A 14,086-nucleotide genomic window follows, 5' to 3' on the forward strand; every position below is an offset into this window, starting at 1 on the left:
CGCTAGACTTTGTCCTTTAGTTTGAGTAGCCAAACCGGGAATGGTCTAAACTAAAAGGAGGGGCCAGCCAATACAGGAGGTAAGGATTCTGGAAACTAGGCTCTGTGAACTGCCCAGTTGTTCAGAGGACCTCTTCCTTTCTTCTTTGTTCCTTGAGATTTAGCTGGCATTTTCTTTGGGTTCCGTGCTATGGGACTGAATCTACTAACCTTTCTGCCCTTTTTTTCTGCTCTTTCTCTCCTTGCAGAAGGAAAGCGAGGAGCTGTTCAGGTTGTGCCTCTGGCCCTTTGGGCCTTTTTTGTTGTCTATTTTCAACCCTTCTCTCCTGAGCACGGTGTGTGTGTGTGTGTGCATGTGTGTGTATGCGTGCGCGCATGCACACATGTGTATGATCTGTGCCTCTGAGCTTTGGCTCATGCAGATAGTCTGTTTTTCCTGAAAGCAGTTTGTGGGCATGCTCCATTCTTGTATGCAGACATCCCTGGAGCACAGTGTGAGAATGTGTGTGCCAGCATGGTGCACATTCACTGTAGCATGTGTGTGCTTATACTCGTACTCAGTTTGACTACCCCAAACACTGATTGCCCTCCTCTTCTACTTTGCACAGTGTTTGTCCATTTTTTGCTTGTTACTGCAGGTTGGCATATGCTGTAAACCCTTGCTGAGCCCAGCATGCATACACTTTGTATTTGGGAGCAGGAGTTGCTGTGGGCATTTTGTGCCTTTTGCCTGGGGTCCTAAGTGTGAATGTGCTTTGTGCTTCTGAGCAGGTTTCTTGGTCTCTCTGTGAGCACAAGCTTCTGTAGACCTGTGATGTGGTTCCCCCATGCCATGTGAATGCACAGTATAACTAATGCTTTGTGCCTGTAAGCACTGGTTCTTGAAGACAGTGAGGGTTTGCTCTTGCCTGTGATTCCAGCCCTGGTGAACGGTGAATCCTTCTTCAAATGGATGTGCACACGTTTCATCACCCTATGTGCAGGATCCATGATCACCTTGTGTTTCCCTCAGGCATAAGTTGTGTCTATGAATGTACCTGCTGTAGGTACTTTATCTAGACCTCCTCTCACTCTCAGTCCTCCTTCAGTACCTCTGTGTGCATGCTCTATGCTTTGTCTGCAGGCTTTAGCAGATCCTTTGTCTCCTCTAAATGTGTATGATCTGAGCTTGTTGAACCCTGGTTCCCAGAGACCTTTTGTGACTTTGTTTCCTTAAGGTCTGTGGTTTCTGACAAACATCTAATTCTAGGTAGGAAATAAAAATCTGCTCAGTAGAGTGACTATTTTCAAAGGGAAGATAAGTCCTGGGTGGTAGGATTTGGGGATTTAGGGATAGGGCTGCCCCTCAGAAGCAACCTTAGGAGATGTGTATCAACCACTTCTGGTTTCCTTTTGGGCTTGGCTGTCGTTTTGCCGGTATTATCCCACCCACAGAACCAGGACAAGAGCCAGATAAGGTGAAATGGGTTCATGAAGGGCTGTAGGCAATAGGCAGATAGGCTTGCTTAGAATACAATGTGAGAAGGGTCTTAAGTCCAAAGTTCATCTTGAGCCTACTGCTGACCCAGGGTAATTCTTACCCACTTTTACATCATCCTATATACATGGCTGTCCTAACCCTCCCTACCTCTCTTTTCTCTACTTTGTCTTGCCTAATTTTATCTATAACTTCTCCCTTCTGTGGCTCTCCCAAAACTTCACCCCCTGTACAAAGTTAAACACCTTGCTTCTGCCTTCCCTGCTTTGGAGCTCGTTTGTTCCAGGATAATTAGCTGGAGCCCAGGTATCAGGAGGCGTGAAAGTTTTGGGGGGTGGAAGGGAACAAGGAAGGGGCAGGAAGCCCCAGACCTGCTAGCACTAGGTTTATTGAGCCTAAACAGCATTTACCATTGGTTCTCTGGAGAGCCCTGGAAGCTTTGGAACTTTGTTCTGTACACTGCTTAAAGGATTTTTTTTTTCTGTGGGTTTGTTTGTTCATTCGTTTGTTTATGGAGAAACCTTTAAAAACTGTTCTCAAACTGTTTCTTCCTTGAATTGTTTGGTATCTCAGTTTTCAATTTCTCATTATAGAGCTCATAAAGTCCACCAGAAGATAATCTAAGTATCCAATCTACCCTGGGTTCTCTTGTTATATATAGAGAGAGCTTATCAAATGTAGAGTATCTATGAATTAGAATTTTAAGGAACCTAAGCCAAGTCAAATCACAAGATGAGATGGGAATCCAGAAAGACCAAGTCACCACTCTGTGACAGCAAAGGGAACCTACGAATATAACTAGAAGACTATATGAAGTTGTCCTTTTTCTTAAGAGGCCTGGAAGCCCCAAGTGGACCTTTTTTTTTTTTTTTGTAAGCCTTGGCTTACTGTTATGTATACCAGTGGATTGTGTGAGGGGGATATAAGTTCTGGCACCTCTCACACTCCCCAGTGAAACCTTAGCCTTGAGATCTCAGTGAGCTTGACTTTATATCTTCCTATTCACTGGGGAGAAGGGAGACAAGGAAGTTCTCATTTCAGCAACCTGCTTGTTGCTCTGGCTGATCAGGGCATTGGCTTAGACATCAGTCTGGCTATGTCACCACATTTTGTATGTAACCTACACTTTCCTGAGCTTCCTACTTTACTGCTCACTGCCTGACCAAAGAAAGATGGCTATCTCCCATCTTTTCTAGGATCTAACTTTTTTTCTATCTCTTTTTAAAGATTCCAGATGATGGTCACCCCTCTTTGCCCCAGTGGCTCCCGGAAGGGTAAGTGATTCCCTACAAGGTTTCTTTGGATTTTATAGTCTCTCACGTGACTTCCAGCTTTTCCCCTGGGAAGCAGTAGAAAAAGCTCCATAAATTGGATCCTGGGAAAGAAGAGGCTCTACTATACAGATTGGTTGGTTCTCTGGGGAGAGGAGAGAACTCTGCAGACTGATTGCTCAGAGACAGAAGAGAGAGCTTTATAGAGTGGTTCCCCTGGAGCAGGGAAGGGAGACTTGGGGCTTCCCTATCCTTGCCTCTAGAATTTCTGATTCATTGCATCTTAGTAATGATATACCCTTTAGGTAGAAGAAAGAGGAAACTAGAAAAATATCTGTGTTTGACACAGTTCTTTTTTATTCCATTGTTGATAGTGTAGTTGATTAGATTACTCTCTGGGTTCTGTCCTGAATTCAGCTGATGTGAGTCACCTACTTATTCCATTCCACTCTAGTCAAGACATAAGTAGTATCCTTTATGAGCTCAGTGTGTTCTGTCTGTGCTTCTTGTTTGAGAGTCTCAGACCCATGTGACTGCAGCAGAGAGTCATTTTAAGCTGCTCAACTGCTGCCTATAACTGACTGTTCTTGAGAGGAAAGAGTTTAAGTGCCTCCCCCTCCTTCCCCTGGCACATAAACTGCCCATTATTTCTCAGAATCTTCTTTCTCTCCTTGTCCCATATAGGCCTTTTGACATGAGAGTTCCCAGTGGATGCCTCCTCTCCCTCATGACCGGGGAAGAAATAAGATCAGATCATAAAGTTATCTACTATATGTTTACATGCTCCTTTTCTTTGTGATTTGTCTTTTTTAAATCAAGAGTTGGTCATTTGAATGAACTATCCTTTTTTCTGTTGTCTGAAGCTCATTTATGTTGCAAAATCCTTAAGTGGTACATATTATAGTTTTTAGAATTAACCACAAACTTGTGGTACCAGTTGCTTTTTCTACAGACCTTCTTTGGAACTTTAGCTTTTTTCTTCTAATGGTTGTAAAATACATACATGACAATGGAACATAGCTAAGTTATTTGTATATTTAATTTTTTAAGCTATTTTTTTTTTAAGATTTTATTTATTTATTTGACAGAGACACAGCGAGAGAGGGAACACAAGCAGGAGGAATGGGAGAGGGAGAAGCAGGCTCCCCGCTGAACAGGGAGCCCGATGCGGGGCTCCATCCCAGGACCCTCAGATCATGACCTGAGCCGAAGGCAGATGCTTAACGACTGAGCCACCAGGCACCCCTTTTAAGCTATTTTTAAATGGGGCCATGCAGTGATTTTCTAAATGCCTCCCTGTTGTCTTTCCTTTAGCTTAGTCCTTGGAAGCTGTTACAGGTTTAAAACTTCCCTAGGTCTGGTAGTCTCATTGAAAGCAAAGTTCATTTCCTGTGTTTAGGAAGCTAGTTTATTAGAAATGAACATATCAGGTTGCCTGTTGCAACTCTTGGCCTTGATCTAGTTTGTGGCTCCATTTTTTGCCTATATAGCTGGCTGGCAGTACCTACTTAATCTTCTGCAACATCTCTTTTTAGACCAGTCATGGTGTACCACCCAACTACCTTACCACCTTTCCCATCTCCTTGTTTTCATTAAGGCCAAGTTCATGAGTTCTTTTTATTGAGGCTCAGAATAACAGCTTCCAAAAGGTCAGAGAAATTTTATAGTTCATTCCTTTTATAGAATTGGCATCAAGACCCAAAGAGAGGAAGTAATTTTGGCACAGGACATGTAGTGAATTAGTAGAAGAGTTGGGGATAAAATCCAGGTTATCTCATTGTGAGCATGGTGTTCTAGGACATTTTCTTTATTGTTATTGCATATAGTTATGGAAAAAATGGCAAAGAACAACAAAATTAATAAGCATAGAAAAGATATTATAAAAATTTTAGAAATCTCCAGTTGCTCCAGCTGTAATTTTTTTTTCCTGGTCCCTGTTGATGTATCCACAGGACTCAGCCAGATTTTCAGAGTCCTTCTGTTGTTTCCTTCCTGAATGTCTTTTTTCACCTCTAAGTGGCCTTTTGGAAATCTTCTATCCCACCTTTCCTGCCTCCATTTGGTTATGCAGACTCCTCTTTCCATGGAGACCTTTTTTCTTAAGGAGGATTGGATGGACAGAACTGGTGACTCTTTTACTCAGGATAGAGAAGGTCATCTCCTACATGTCATTAGCAGTCTTACTTAGGCAGCAGCTCTTCTGTAGAGCTATTCTCATGGGCTCTGTTCTAGCATAGAATAGGAAACACTTATCTTAGGGGAGCAGTGTCTCTGGCCTGAGTGTAGGGAGAGGCCCTCTTAACTACCAATTCCCTCCTTGCATTATGGAGTACAGAGGCCTTCAAATAAACAGGTGCCTTGAAGTGTTGTTATGGGATAAAAGAGCTCTTGATTTTTGGCTAAAACTATAGAAGGAGCCTCAGAAGGGCATTCTGAGAGCAGATTCCATTGCTCATCATTCCATGGCTTTATTTCTCTCCCTTTGTGTCTTCCTTACCCCTCTCAGAGACATATGGTGGAAATCAGTTCATCTTCCTCTGGGGAGAGGGTGAGCAAGGAAAATAGAACACTGAACCTGCCAGTAACAAGGCAGGACTGGAGGTCCTGACATATTTTCTTCTCTCCTCAGGCCAGCTGGAGGGCTCTATGGCATTGACAGCATGCCAGATCTACGCAGAAAGAAGCCACTGCCGCTTGTCAGTGATCTGGTGAGTGACTCTTTGCAGACTTAGGCTGCAGGCTTGGGGTATCTCCCATTGGGCCTCCCTTAGGACTGGTAGTGGTCCATTTAGTGACAGATTCTGGTCTGAAGATGTATCATCTAAAGCTTCACTGAGACTTAGTGATGTAACCTTAGTTGGCCTTGTTCTATCTTACTCCCTCATTAGAGCCCCAGGTTCTTCATTAGCTAAAGCTCCTACCTAGAACTGTAGCTTGGGCCCTTAAAGCTGGGCTCCAAAGTAGTCTTCTAGGTATCTTGTTCCTCTCTACAACCTTCTTTGATGATCTAGAATGGAAACTGCCTCTAGCCCTGACCTAGATCATTGAGTTTAGTGTATAATGAGCATGACTGATGCTACTCCTTGGAGGTAAAGTGACAGTCTCCTCCTAGGATAGATTTTTCTGGAGTAGTTCTATGTCCCTAGTACTTAACTCAGTGTCTTGCACTGAGACGTAATGATAAAAAAAAAATTGTGGAATTGAATTGAAACAAGCTTAGGAGTTAAAGCTGATCTCAGGACCTCCAGAATGACTGGAAGGTCCCAACTTGGGTCATGCCTCCTGCGGCAGGATCAACTCAAGGAATTTTCCATAGCCTAGTGGGTGATGGGGGTGGAGTAGGGCCCAGGCTTTCCCCAGAGTCCTAGAGCTCTAAAGCTAGAAGTTCAGTAAGACTTGAACCCCTTTTCTTATTACTGTTTTCTACCCCCCCACCAGTCTATTTTGTTTTTTCTATCCACTCCTTTTCCCATTTCTCCTCCATTCCCTGCTCTTTTTTCCCCCACCAGTTTCTCTATCCTTAGTTGGCTGAATGGAATTATCCTCTCCCGTTTTCTCTCTTTTTTTTTTCTTTCCTTCCTTTCTTTCCTACTGCCTGTGTATTTCTCCTTTCTCTTTTTCCTCCTTTCTAATATATATCTCCTCTTACCATAAAGCTGGTTGGATGAGGATAAGTTCTGAGGTCATCTCTTCTTTATTACTTTCTCTCATTATCTTCCATCTCCCTTTTCTTCTCTTCCTACTTTTTCTCCACCTCTACCCACCCCCTCTCTCTTGCATACCAGCTGCTCTTTGCTTAACTAGTTGGATGGCAGTGTCTTAGTCATTTCCTACTCCCATCCTCCATCTTTTAACCTTGCCTATATTTCACTTCCTGGCTTAACTCTTCCTTAGAGCAGAAGCTCTAGGCCCTAGACAGCTGGCTGGGTTGAAGATAATTTTTAGTGGATAGAGGCAGAGGGGGTTGGGATGTTGTTCCCTACATTGATTAGACTATAGGGAAGAACCTTTCGGTTGCCTCTGCAAGTGTTTTCATGCTCTTGGGGGTGGCTTTAACATCATGTTGTTCCTTTCTCTGCTGTCCTCTGCACAGGCTATGGTGAGTGTCTCCAGAGCCCCTTTCCATCCTCCGTAAGAATCCACATCTCAAAGCAACTGGGCCCCTCCCAACTCTTTCTCCTGCTTAAGCTGATACTATACCTCCTGTCTACCCAGTGTCCATTGCCCTAGGGAAACCATGTGCCTCTCCAGGGGTTGTCCCTAAAGCCTGGGCTTGGCAGATACATTAGGTTCCTTTACATGACAGCTTGGCTAGCAGAGCAGTCCCAGCTCTCAGATTTAATCCCCTGCCTTGATTGACTGAGGTTACATTGCCCCTTTCACTTGCCAAGTGTCCTGCTCATTTGGGCTGCTGGCCTCTATAACCACCTGGGATTGTGTGGGTGTGGGTTGGTACCCAGGGATAAAGGATAGCATGGCATCATTCTCAGTGATGGTTCTTAAATATGACTCTGACATAGTTTATTCTGTTCTTAATGACCTGTTTCCTACTGTAATTCTAAACTTGTCATTTTCCTTTGCCTTCCTATAAACGAGGGGTAGGAAACCTACCAATAGGGAAGGAAAGAGAAACTCTTTGGATGATAGGTGCCCTAAGAGAAGTTCCATTCTAACATTGTTAGAATATCCCAAGGATCTTGTGTTTTAGATCTTAACTTGGCATTTTTATTACCTAGAACCCATGGGCAGTCCCTGTGAATGACAGTCAAATTAGAGAGAAGGTAGTAAGTCAAGTAGTCAAGTCACTTTGGTCACTGAAACTCCCTTCCTAGGACTTTGCCAGCCCTTGGCAGTAGCCAAGGCTGACAGCAGGTCTTCTCTCACAGTCATTGGTCCAGTCCCGGAAGGCAGGGATTTCTTCTGCAATGGCTACACGCACCTCTCTCAAGGATGAAGAGCTGGTAAGTGACCCATGGGCTTTTGTGAGTCCACTGGCCTAAAAACTGGTTATCATCTTTATAGCCATACTAACTGAGAATTCAAGAGTGTTGGGCACACATCATTAATGAAATAGATAAAAAGCTTTGGGTCTGAGTTTTCCACGCTGGAAGAGGCAAGGAGCCAGAACAAAGGTAAGACCAAGTCTCACGTTGGAGTATGTGACTGATGAACTCAGGGTTTTATGGTGGGGCTAGTATCCTCTGTTTCCTTAGAAAGCTTGAATGCTGGGAAAAGGTTCGGATGTAGCATTCAAGTCAGATCTCTCTTGGGTGACCAGGAGCACGTGACATTGGGGGCTTCTTTCTTCCAGTCTTGGCTATGGGCTGGGCCAGGCTAGAGTATCTCCTTTATTGCCAGAGGAGAAACCAGGGTCTTGATTACCCTGCAAGGATCTCAGTTCTGGTATCTCTCAGCAGAGACCTAAAGTTGTTGGCGGGTGATGGGGTATGTGTCTTTCAGAAATCCCATGTGTATAAGAAAACCCTGCAGGCCTTAATCTACCCCATCTCGTGCACCACACCTCACAACTTTGAGGTCTGGACGGCCACTACCCCGACCTACTGCTATGAATGTGAAGGTCTGCTCTGGGGCATTGCCCGGCAGGGCATGCGCTGCAGTGAGTGTGGAGTCAAGTGCCATGAGAAGTGCCAGGACCTGCTCAACGCCGACTGCCTGCAGCGTGAGTGCCCCTGTGGTGAGGGGTGTAGAGCAGGGGCAGCAGGGCCTCTCCAAAATAGCCTTGCAACAAAGAGCTAGGATGGCTAGACTGTCATTCCTCTGGTTTCCTGATTGTGAAGCTCTTTCTTTTTCAGAGAAAGTACGGTCCTGAGTCAAGGGGCATTGCCTTTCCAAATAACAGGTCTTATAGCACTCACTCAAGCACCTTTAGGAAAACATTTTTGAGCTTTCTTTCTTTTTTTTTTTAAAGATTTTATTTTATTTATTTATTCATGAGAGACAGAGAGAGAGAGAGAGGCAGAGGGAGAAGCAGGCTCCCCGCTGAGCAGGGAGCCCGATGCGGGACTCGATCCCAGGACCCTGGGATCATGACCTGAGCCGAAGGCAGACGTTTAACCATCTGAGCCACCCAGGCGCCCATATTTTGAGCTTTCTGTGGCCCTGTGACAGAACTGGATCTCTTCTAGGATTCAGATGATCCCAGAATCTGCTTGAGTAGTGTACATGCTGCAGTGGCCATATTGCCCAAATGACTAGAGTATGTTTAATTGGGGACCAAAAGTAATGAGAGAGTTCTGTGAGTTTCCACACTTCACAGAAGAACCTCTTAAAGTATAGACCCTAGGACCCAGGGAAGGTGGCATTTTTTTTCCTTGATTATAGATGCAGCTTTTAGACACAGTGCCAGGAACAGAACCATCAAATGGATCAGGCAGAGGTCCCAGAGGAGAATGTGCCAGACTCCCAAGACCCTGACTAAATACGTGATTTGTGGTGCCATCATGGAGTGGGGCGAATAGGAGCAGGAAAAGCAACAAGTTTCTGTCAAAGGAGTTGGCAGCCCTCCAAATTCTTGCTCCTTGCTGGGAAAGTATTTTTTTGCCCCTCCAGGTCTTTCAGGTGTTACGCAGAGCTAAGCCATAGCAAAGAAAGTTTCAAGGATTGTGGGAGGAGAAAGGAAGGTTACCTTTAGACTCATAAGCACTTCATTATTGCAAGGAAAGATATGTGACATAAATGGGGCCCAGAGAGAGGCCTCAAAGAATTGTTCCCTTAAAATGTCTTTCTGCGAAGAGCCCTAGATTGGTGCCAGTGGCATGGCTACAGCAGACATGCAGAAACAGAACAAAGTCAGTGGAAGAGATGGGGCTCTGAAAAGACTGAATATGAATGCTGGTGATGACTTTGCCCAAACCCATCATAAGGGGGGGTGAGAAGCACAGGTGTCAGCAGACTCTTGCTTTAATTGCTGAGAACTAGCAGCCAGACAGACTGTATAGGCAGCTTGCTGGAAACCTTCTGAAATGCTGCTCTGTAGCAAGAGTGTCTACCTTTTTCTCAAGGGCCTTCTAGAGGTCCTAATCCAAGGAAGTAGCAGTGCATGGGATATGCTAGCTAAATGGCAAGACTAGGATGCAGCCCAGGTCATTTTTTATTTATCAGAAAGTATCTTTTGCCTAAAGCTTCTGTGAAGCGTAGGGTGGAATGAAATGCCCTACTATGGGCCTCCTGTGACGGAAGATCCACTTACCATCTTTCCAGGGTTAGGATGCAGATGTTTGCCTTAATTTTTGCTCCAGGTTTTGTAGAAAAGGCCTAAGCCTTTGGAGAATAGAGAGAGGTAAGGGCCAGTCTGCAGAGCCAGTAAAAGAAGGAAGGGCCCCTTTCTGACAAGCCCATTTGGTGAAATACATCAGAGGAGTCTGTTCTGCCATAATCCTTAGGACAGCAGGGAAAACCTGCTAGCCTCTGAGATGAGCTATCTGGCGTCACAGCCAGTGAAGATGTCCCTCGGCATCTCTGCCAGGATAATAATGATGCTGGTAACAATAAAAACGACCATTTATTTGAGTTCCTGCTAGGTGCCAGGCTCTGGGCCAGATGCTTTATATATGCTAACATAATGCTTCTTACAATCCCGAGAGTTAAGTGCTAATTTCTTAGAAGAAACTGGTTTACCCAGCTAGGAGTGGTGGAGTGAGGATTTAAACCCAACCCTGTCTCATACCAAAGGCCGTACTTTTCTTTCCATACTACATTATTTTCTGAAATTAAAGGCATTAGAGTCCTGAGGCAGAATCCAGTGTATGCTCTGAGGAACTCTGGGAAATGTATCATGGCTTGGAAGTTGGATGAGATTGGTGGAGTTGTCATGTGCACCCACCCACCCTCCCTAATAACTGAGATACCTGTTGGTGGTATTTTGCCCTTAAACTTGAAGGGTACCTCTCAACCATGTGGGATAGAAGAAAGACAAGGCCAACTTCAGGCTAAGCTACACTTTTTGTTTCTTTCTTTTTTTGATGAAAAATTCAATATATATCTAAGTGAAATAGTATAATAAACCCCCATAATAATTATCAAGTTTTTGCTACTTAAATTCCACTAGCCAGGCATTAAACTTCAGCAGGTCCCATATTGATTAACTTTTCCCAGGGCCATCCCAGTGTTAAGCTCCTTCTACTTCTCAGTGACCTCTCCCAGGCCCCATTCCTCAGCTTGACCCTTGGTCTGGTGGGTGCCTATTGGTTATCTTACTTTCTGTCTCTGGTCATTATTCAGGGGCTGCAGAAAAAAGTTCTAAACATGGAGCTGAGGACCGGACCCAGAACATAATCATGGCCATGAAGGACCGCATGAAGATCCGAGAGCGGAATAAGCCAGAGATCTTTGAGGTTATCCGAGATGTCTTTACTGTGAGCAAAGTTGCCCATGTGCAACAGATGAAAACAGTGAAGCAGAGTGTACTGGATGGCACCTCCAAATGGTCGGCCAAAATTACCATCACTGGTGAGTAGGCCAAAGTTTGAGAGGACAGGAAGGCCTAGGCTGTGGGGAGGAACCTGGGGAAGAAGCATCCTGAGTTGAGGGAACAGGGGGCTAGAGGGAAAGAAGATAGAATTGAGGGAAGAAGGGAGGGCCTTCCTCCTCTCCTAGACCCTGGTGCCATCAGGTATTGGGAGAGCAAGGCCAGCATCTACAAGTGATATGAATGATAATGAAGAATTTCGTAACAATCTGATGTTATATACTTGGTTAACAGTCTCATATTACAAGAGCTAGGGGTGGGGGAAACAGGATAGGTAGGAGATCAGGGAATAGTTAAACTAGTGCTTTACTAGCTTGGTGGGTGTGGCTGAAGCATGTATATATCAATATAGGGGTAAGTGGTCAGTTAGGGCTCTGGTGAGCAGGTGGGATTCTTGGGCCAACCTTTGAGAGAAAGGCTGGTGGCCCAGGACTAAGCATAGATGTGGAGGACTGAGATTAGTGTTCCCTTGCAAGGAGCAGATAGAGACTGCTCTAAGATGGAGAACATATGAGTGGTGCTATGGAGGACTTCTGACTTCTGGAGTGTACTCTAAAGCCTCCTCCTCTGTAATTGGGTTGCAGTGGTGTGTGCCCAGGGCCTACAAGCCAAGGACAAGACAGGATCCAGTGACCCTTACGTGACTGTGCAAGTGGGCAAAACCAAGAAGCGTACCAAGACTATTTTTGGGAACCTGAATCCTGTTTGGGAAGAGAAGTTCCATTTGTAAGTCACAGAAGGCTTTGTCTTACCTGGGACTGTATGTACTTTAGAAGCAGCATTAAATCCTATTATTCTTGGCTTGGACCCTAAGAGGGATGGGGCAGTGGCACTGGAGAAAACCCGTTTCTCATAGTCTTCAGTTGGGCAGTAGCCATTTATTTCCTGGGTTTCTTTTCATGGACTGTTATATCAGGATTACTTTACCCAGGCCCTGTCTTAAGTAGGGCTATTAAAAGGACCCCTGGGCACTCCATACTGCTTTTTCTAGTGTTAGAAAGATTTTCCTACTGCTCAGTGAGAAAACCAGGGACTGACCACCCTATTGTGTACCTCTCAGCCTTGCCATCCTGCCTAGGAAGGATTAGACTCTTCTGGAGAGTTAGGAAGGAATGTCTGAGTAATTCTGGCTTGAAGATAGAAATCTGGGGTCTGGAGAAGTTTCCATTTCCCTTAAAAGGCTCTGCTTTTTCTTCTGCCTCAGCTCCTACTCCTACTCCCTTTCCCATTGTCTCATTTTCTTACAGACTATTTCATAAGACAGTAAGGGATGGTTGTTGAAAAGTGGCAAGCTCTAATCTAGGACATGGAATAATGTTTGGAGAATCTAGATGCTTTGTCACACCCCTAAGGCCTAGGACCAGGACTTAGAGTCTGAATTAGCTAAGTCGGCTGGTTATGTAGAGACCTTCTTCTCTTGGCTCCCTGGAGAACTCATGTGGAAAGGGATTGGGGCCTAGTACAGTTGGCCTCCAGTTCAGAGGCAGTAGTTACTGGGGGAGAGCACCTACTTCTTTAAGAATCTGAGTGGTTCCTGCTTGAATTCTTTTTATTCTAAATTAATTCTAAATGAATTGACTCTGTAGTCAATTTTGCCTGGTTTTTATCCATTTAGCAAATACATTCTTTTTTATTTTATCTTATTATGTTAGTCACCATACAGTACATCATTCGTTTTTGATGTAGTGTTCCATGCTTCATTGTTTGCGTATAACACCCGGTGCTCCATGCAATACGTGCCCTCCTTAATACCCATCACCGGGCTAACCCATCCCCCACCCCACTCCTCTCTAAAACCCTCAGTTTGTTTCTTGGAGTCCATAGTCTCTCGTGGTTCATCTCGCCCTCCAATTTCTCCCCCTTCATTTTTCCCTTCCTTCTCCTAATGTCCTCCATGCTATTCCTTATGTTCCATAAATTAGTGAATCCATATGATAATAGATTTTCTCTGCTTGACTTATTTCACTTAGCATAATCTCCTCCAGTCCCATCCATGTTGATGTAGAAGTTGGGTATTCATCCTTTCTGATGGCTGATTAATATTCCATTGTATATATGAACCACATATTCTTTATCCATTCATCTGTTGAAGGGCATCTCAGCTCTGTCCACAGTTTGACTATTGTGGCCATTGCTGCTATGAACATTGGGGTGCATATGGCCCTTCTTTTCACTACATCTGTGTCTATGGGGTAAATACCGAGTAATGCAATTGCTGGGTCATAGGGAGCTCTGTTTTTAATTTTTTGAGGAACCGCCACACTGTTTTCCAAAGTTGCTGTACCAACTTGCATTCCCACCAACAGTGTAAGAGGGTTCTCCTTTCTCCACAACCTCTCCAACATTTGTTGTTTCTTGCCTTGTCAATTTTTGCCATTCTAACTGGTGTAAGGTGGTATCTCAGTGTGGTTTTAATTTGAATTTCCCTGATGGCTAATGATGATGAACATTTTTTCATGTGTTTGTTAGCCATTTGTATGTCTTCTTTGGAGAAGTGTCTGTTCATGTCTTCTGCCCATTTGTTGACTTGATGATTTGTTTTTTTTTAACTGTAGAAAGAGAAATTAGAGAATCGATTCCATTTACAATAGCACCAAAAACCATAAGATACCTTGGAATAAACCTAACCAAAGAGGTAGAGGATCTGTACTCTAGGTACTACAGAACACTCATGAAAGAAATTGAAGAAGACACAAAAAGATGGAAAAATATGCCATGCTCATGGATCAGAAAAATAAACATTGTTAAAATGTCTATGCTGCCCAGAGCAATCTATACCTTCAGCGCCATCTCAATCAAAATTCCAGTGACATTTTTCAAAGTGCTGGAACAAACAATCCTAAAATTTGTA

General features: G+C 44.2%; 1 protein-coding gene across 5 annotated transcripts in view; it reads left to right on the plus strand.

The window, feature by feature from the left end:
- The window catches only part of UNC13B (unc-13 homolog B), a 196,105-nt gene that overhangs the window by 151,871 nt on the left and 30,148 nt on the right, over positions 1 to 14,086 (plus strand). For 3 of the 5 annotated variants that reach the window (XM_081803123.1, XM_081803125.1, XM_081803126.1), the window contains 7 exons: positions 248 to 270; positions 2,704 to 2,750; positions 5,377 to 5,455; positions 7,634 to 7,708; positions 8,208 to 8,427; positions 10,989 to 11,216; positions 11,820 to 11,961. In XM_081803123.1, coding sequence (XP_081659249.1) covers positions 248 to 270; positions 2,704 to 2,750; positions 5,377 to 5,455; positions 7,634 to 7,708; positions 8,208 to 8,427; positions 10,989 to 11,216; positions 11,820 to 11,961 — 814 coding nt within the window. The remainder of the gene's footprint in view (positions 1 to 247; positions 271 to 2,703; positions 2,751 to 5,376; positions 5,456 to 7,633; positions 7,709 to 8,207; positions 8,428 to 10,988; positions 11,217 to 11,819; positions 11,962 to 14,086) is intronic. The other 2 variants (XM_081803128.1, XM_081803127.1) reach the window with 1 other exon arrangement.

This window comes from Leptonychotes weddellii, chromosome 14 (assembly GCF_054177405.1).
Source record: "Leptonychotes weddellii isolate Sample4059 chromosome 14, ASM5417740v2, whole genome shotgun sequence".
Taxonomy (NCBI): Eukaryota; Metazoa; Chordata; class Mammalia; order Carnivora; family Phocidae; genus Leptonychotes; species Leptonychotes weddellii.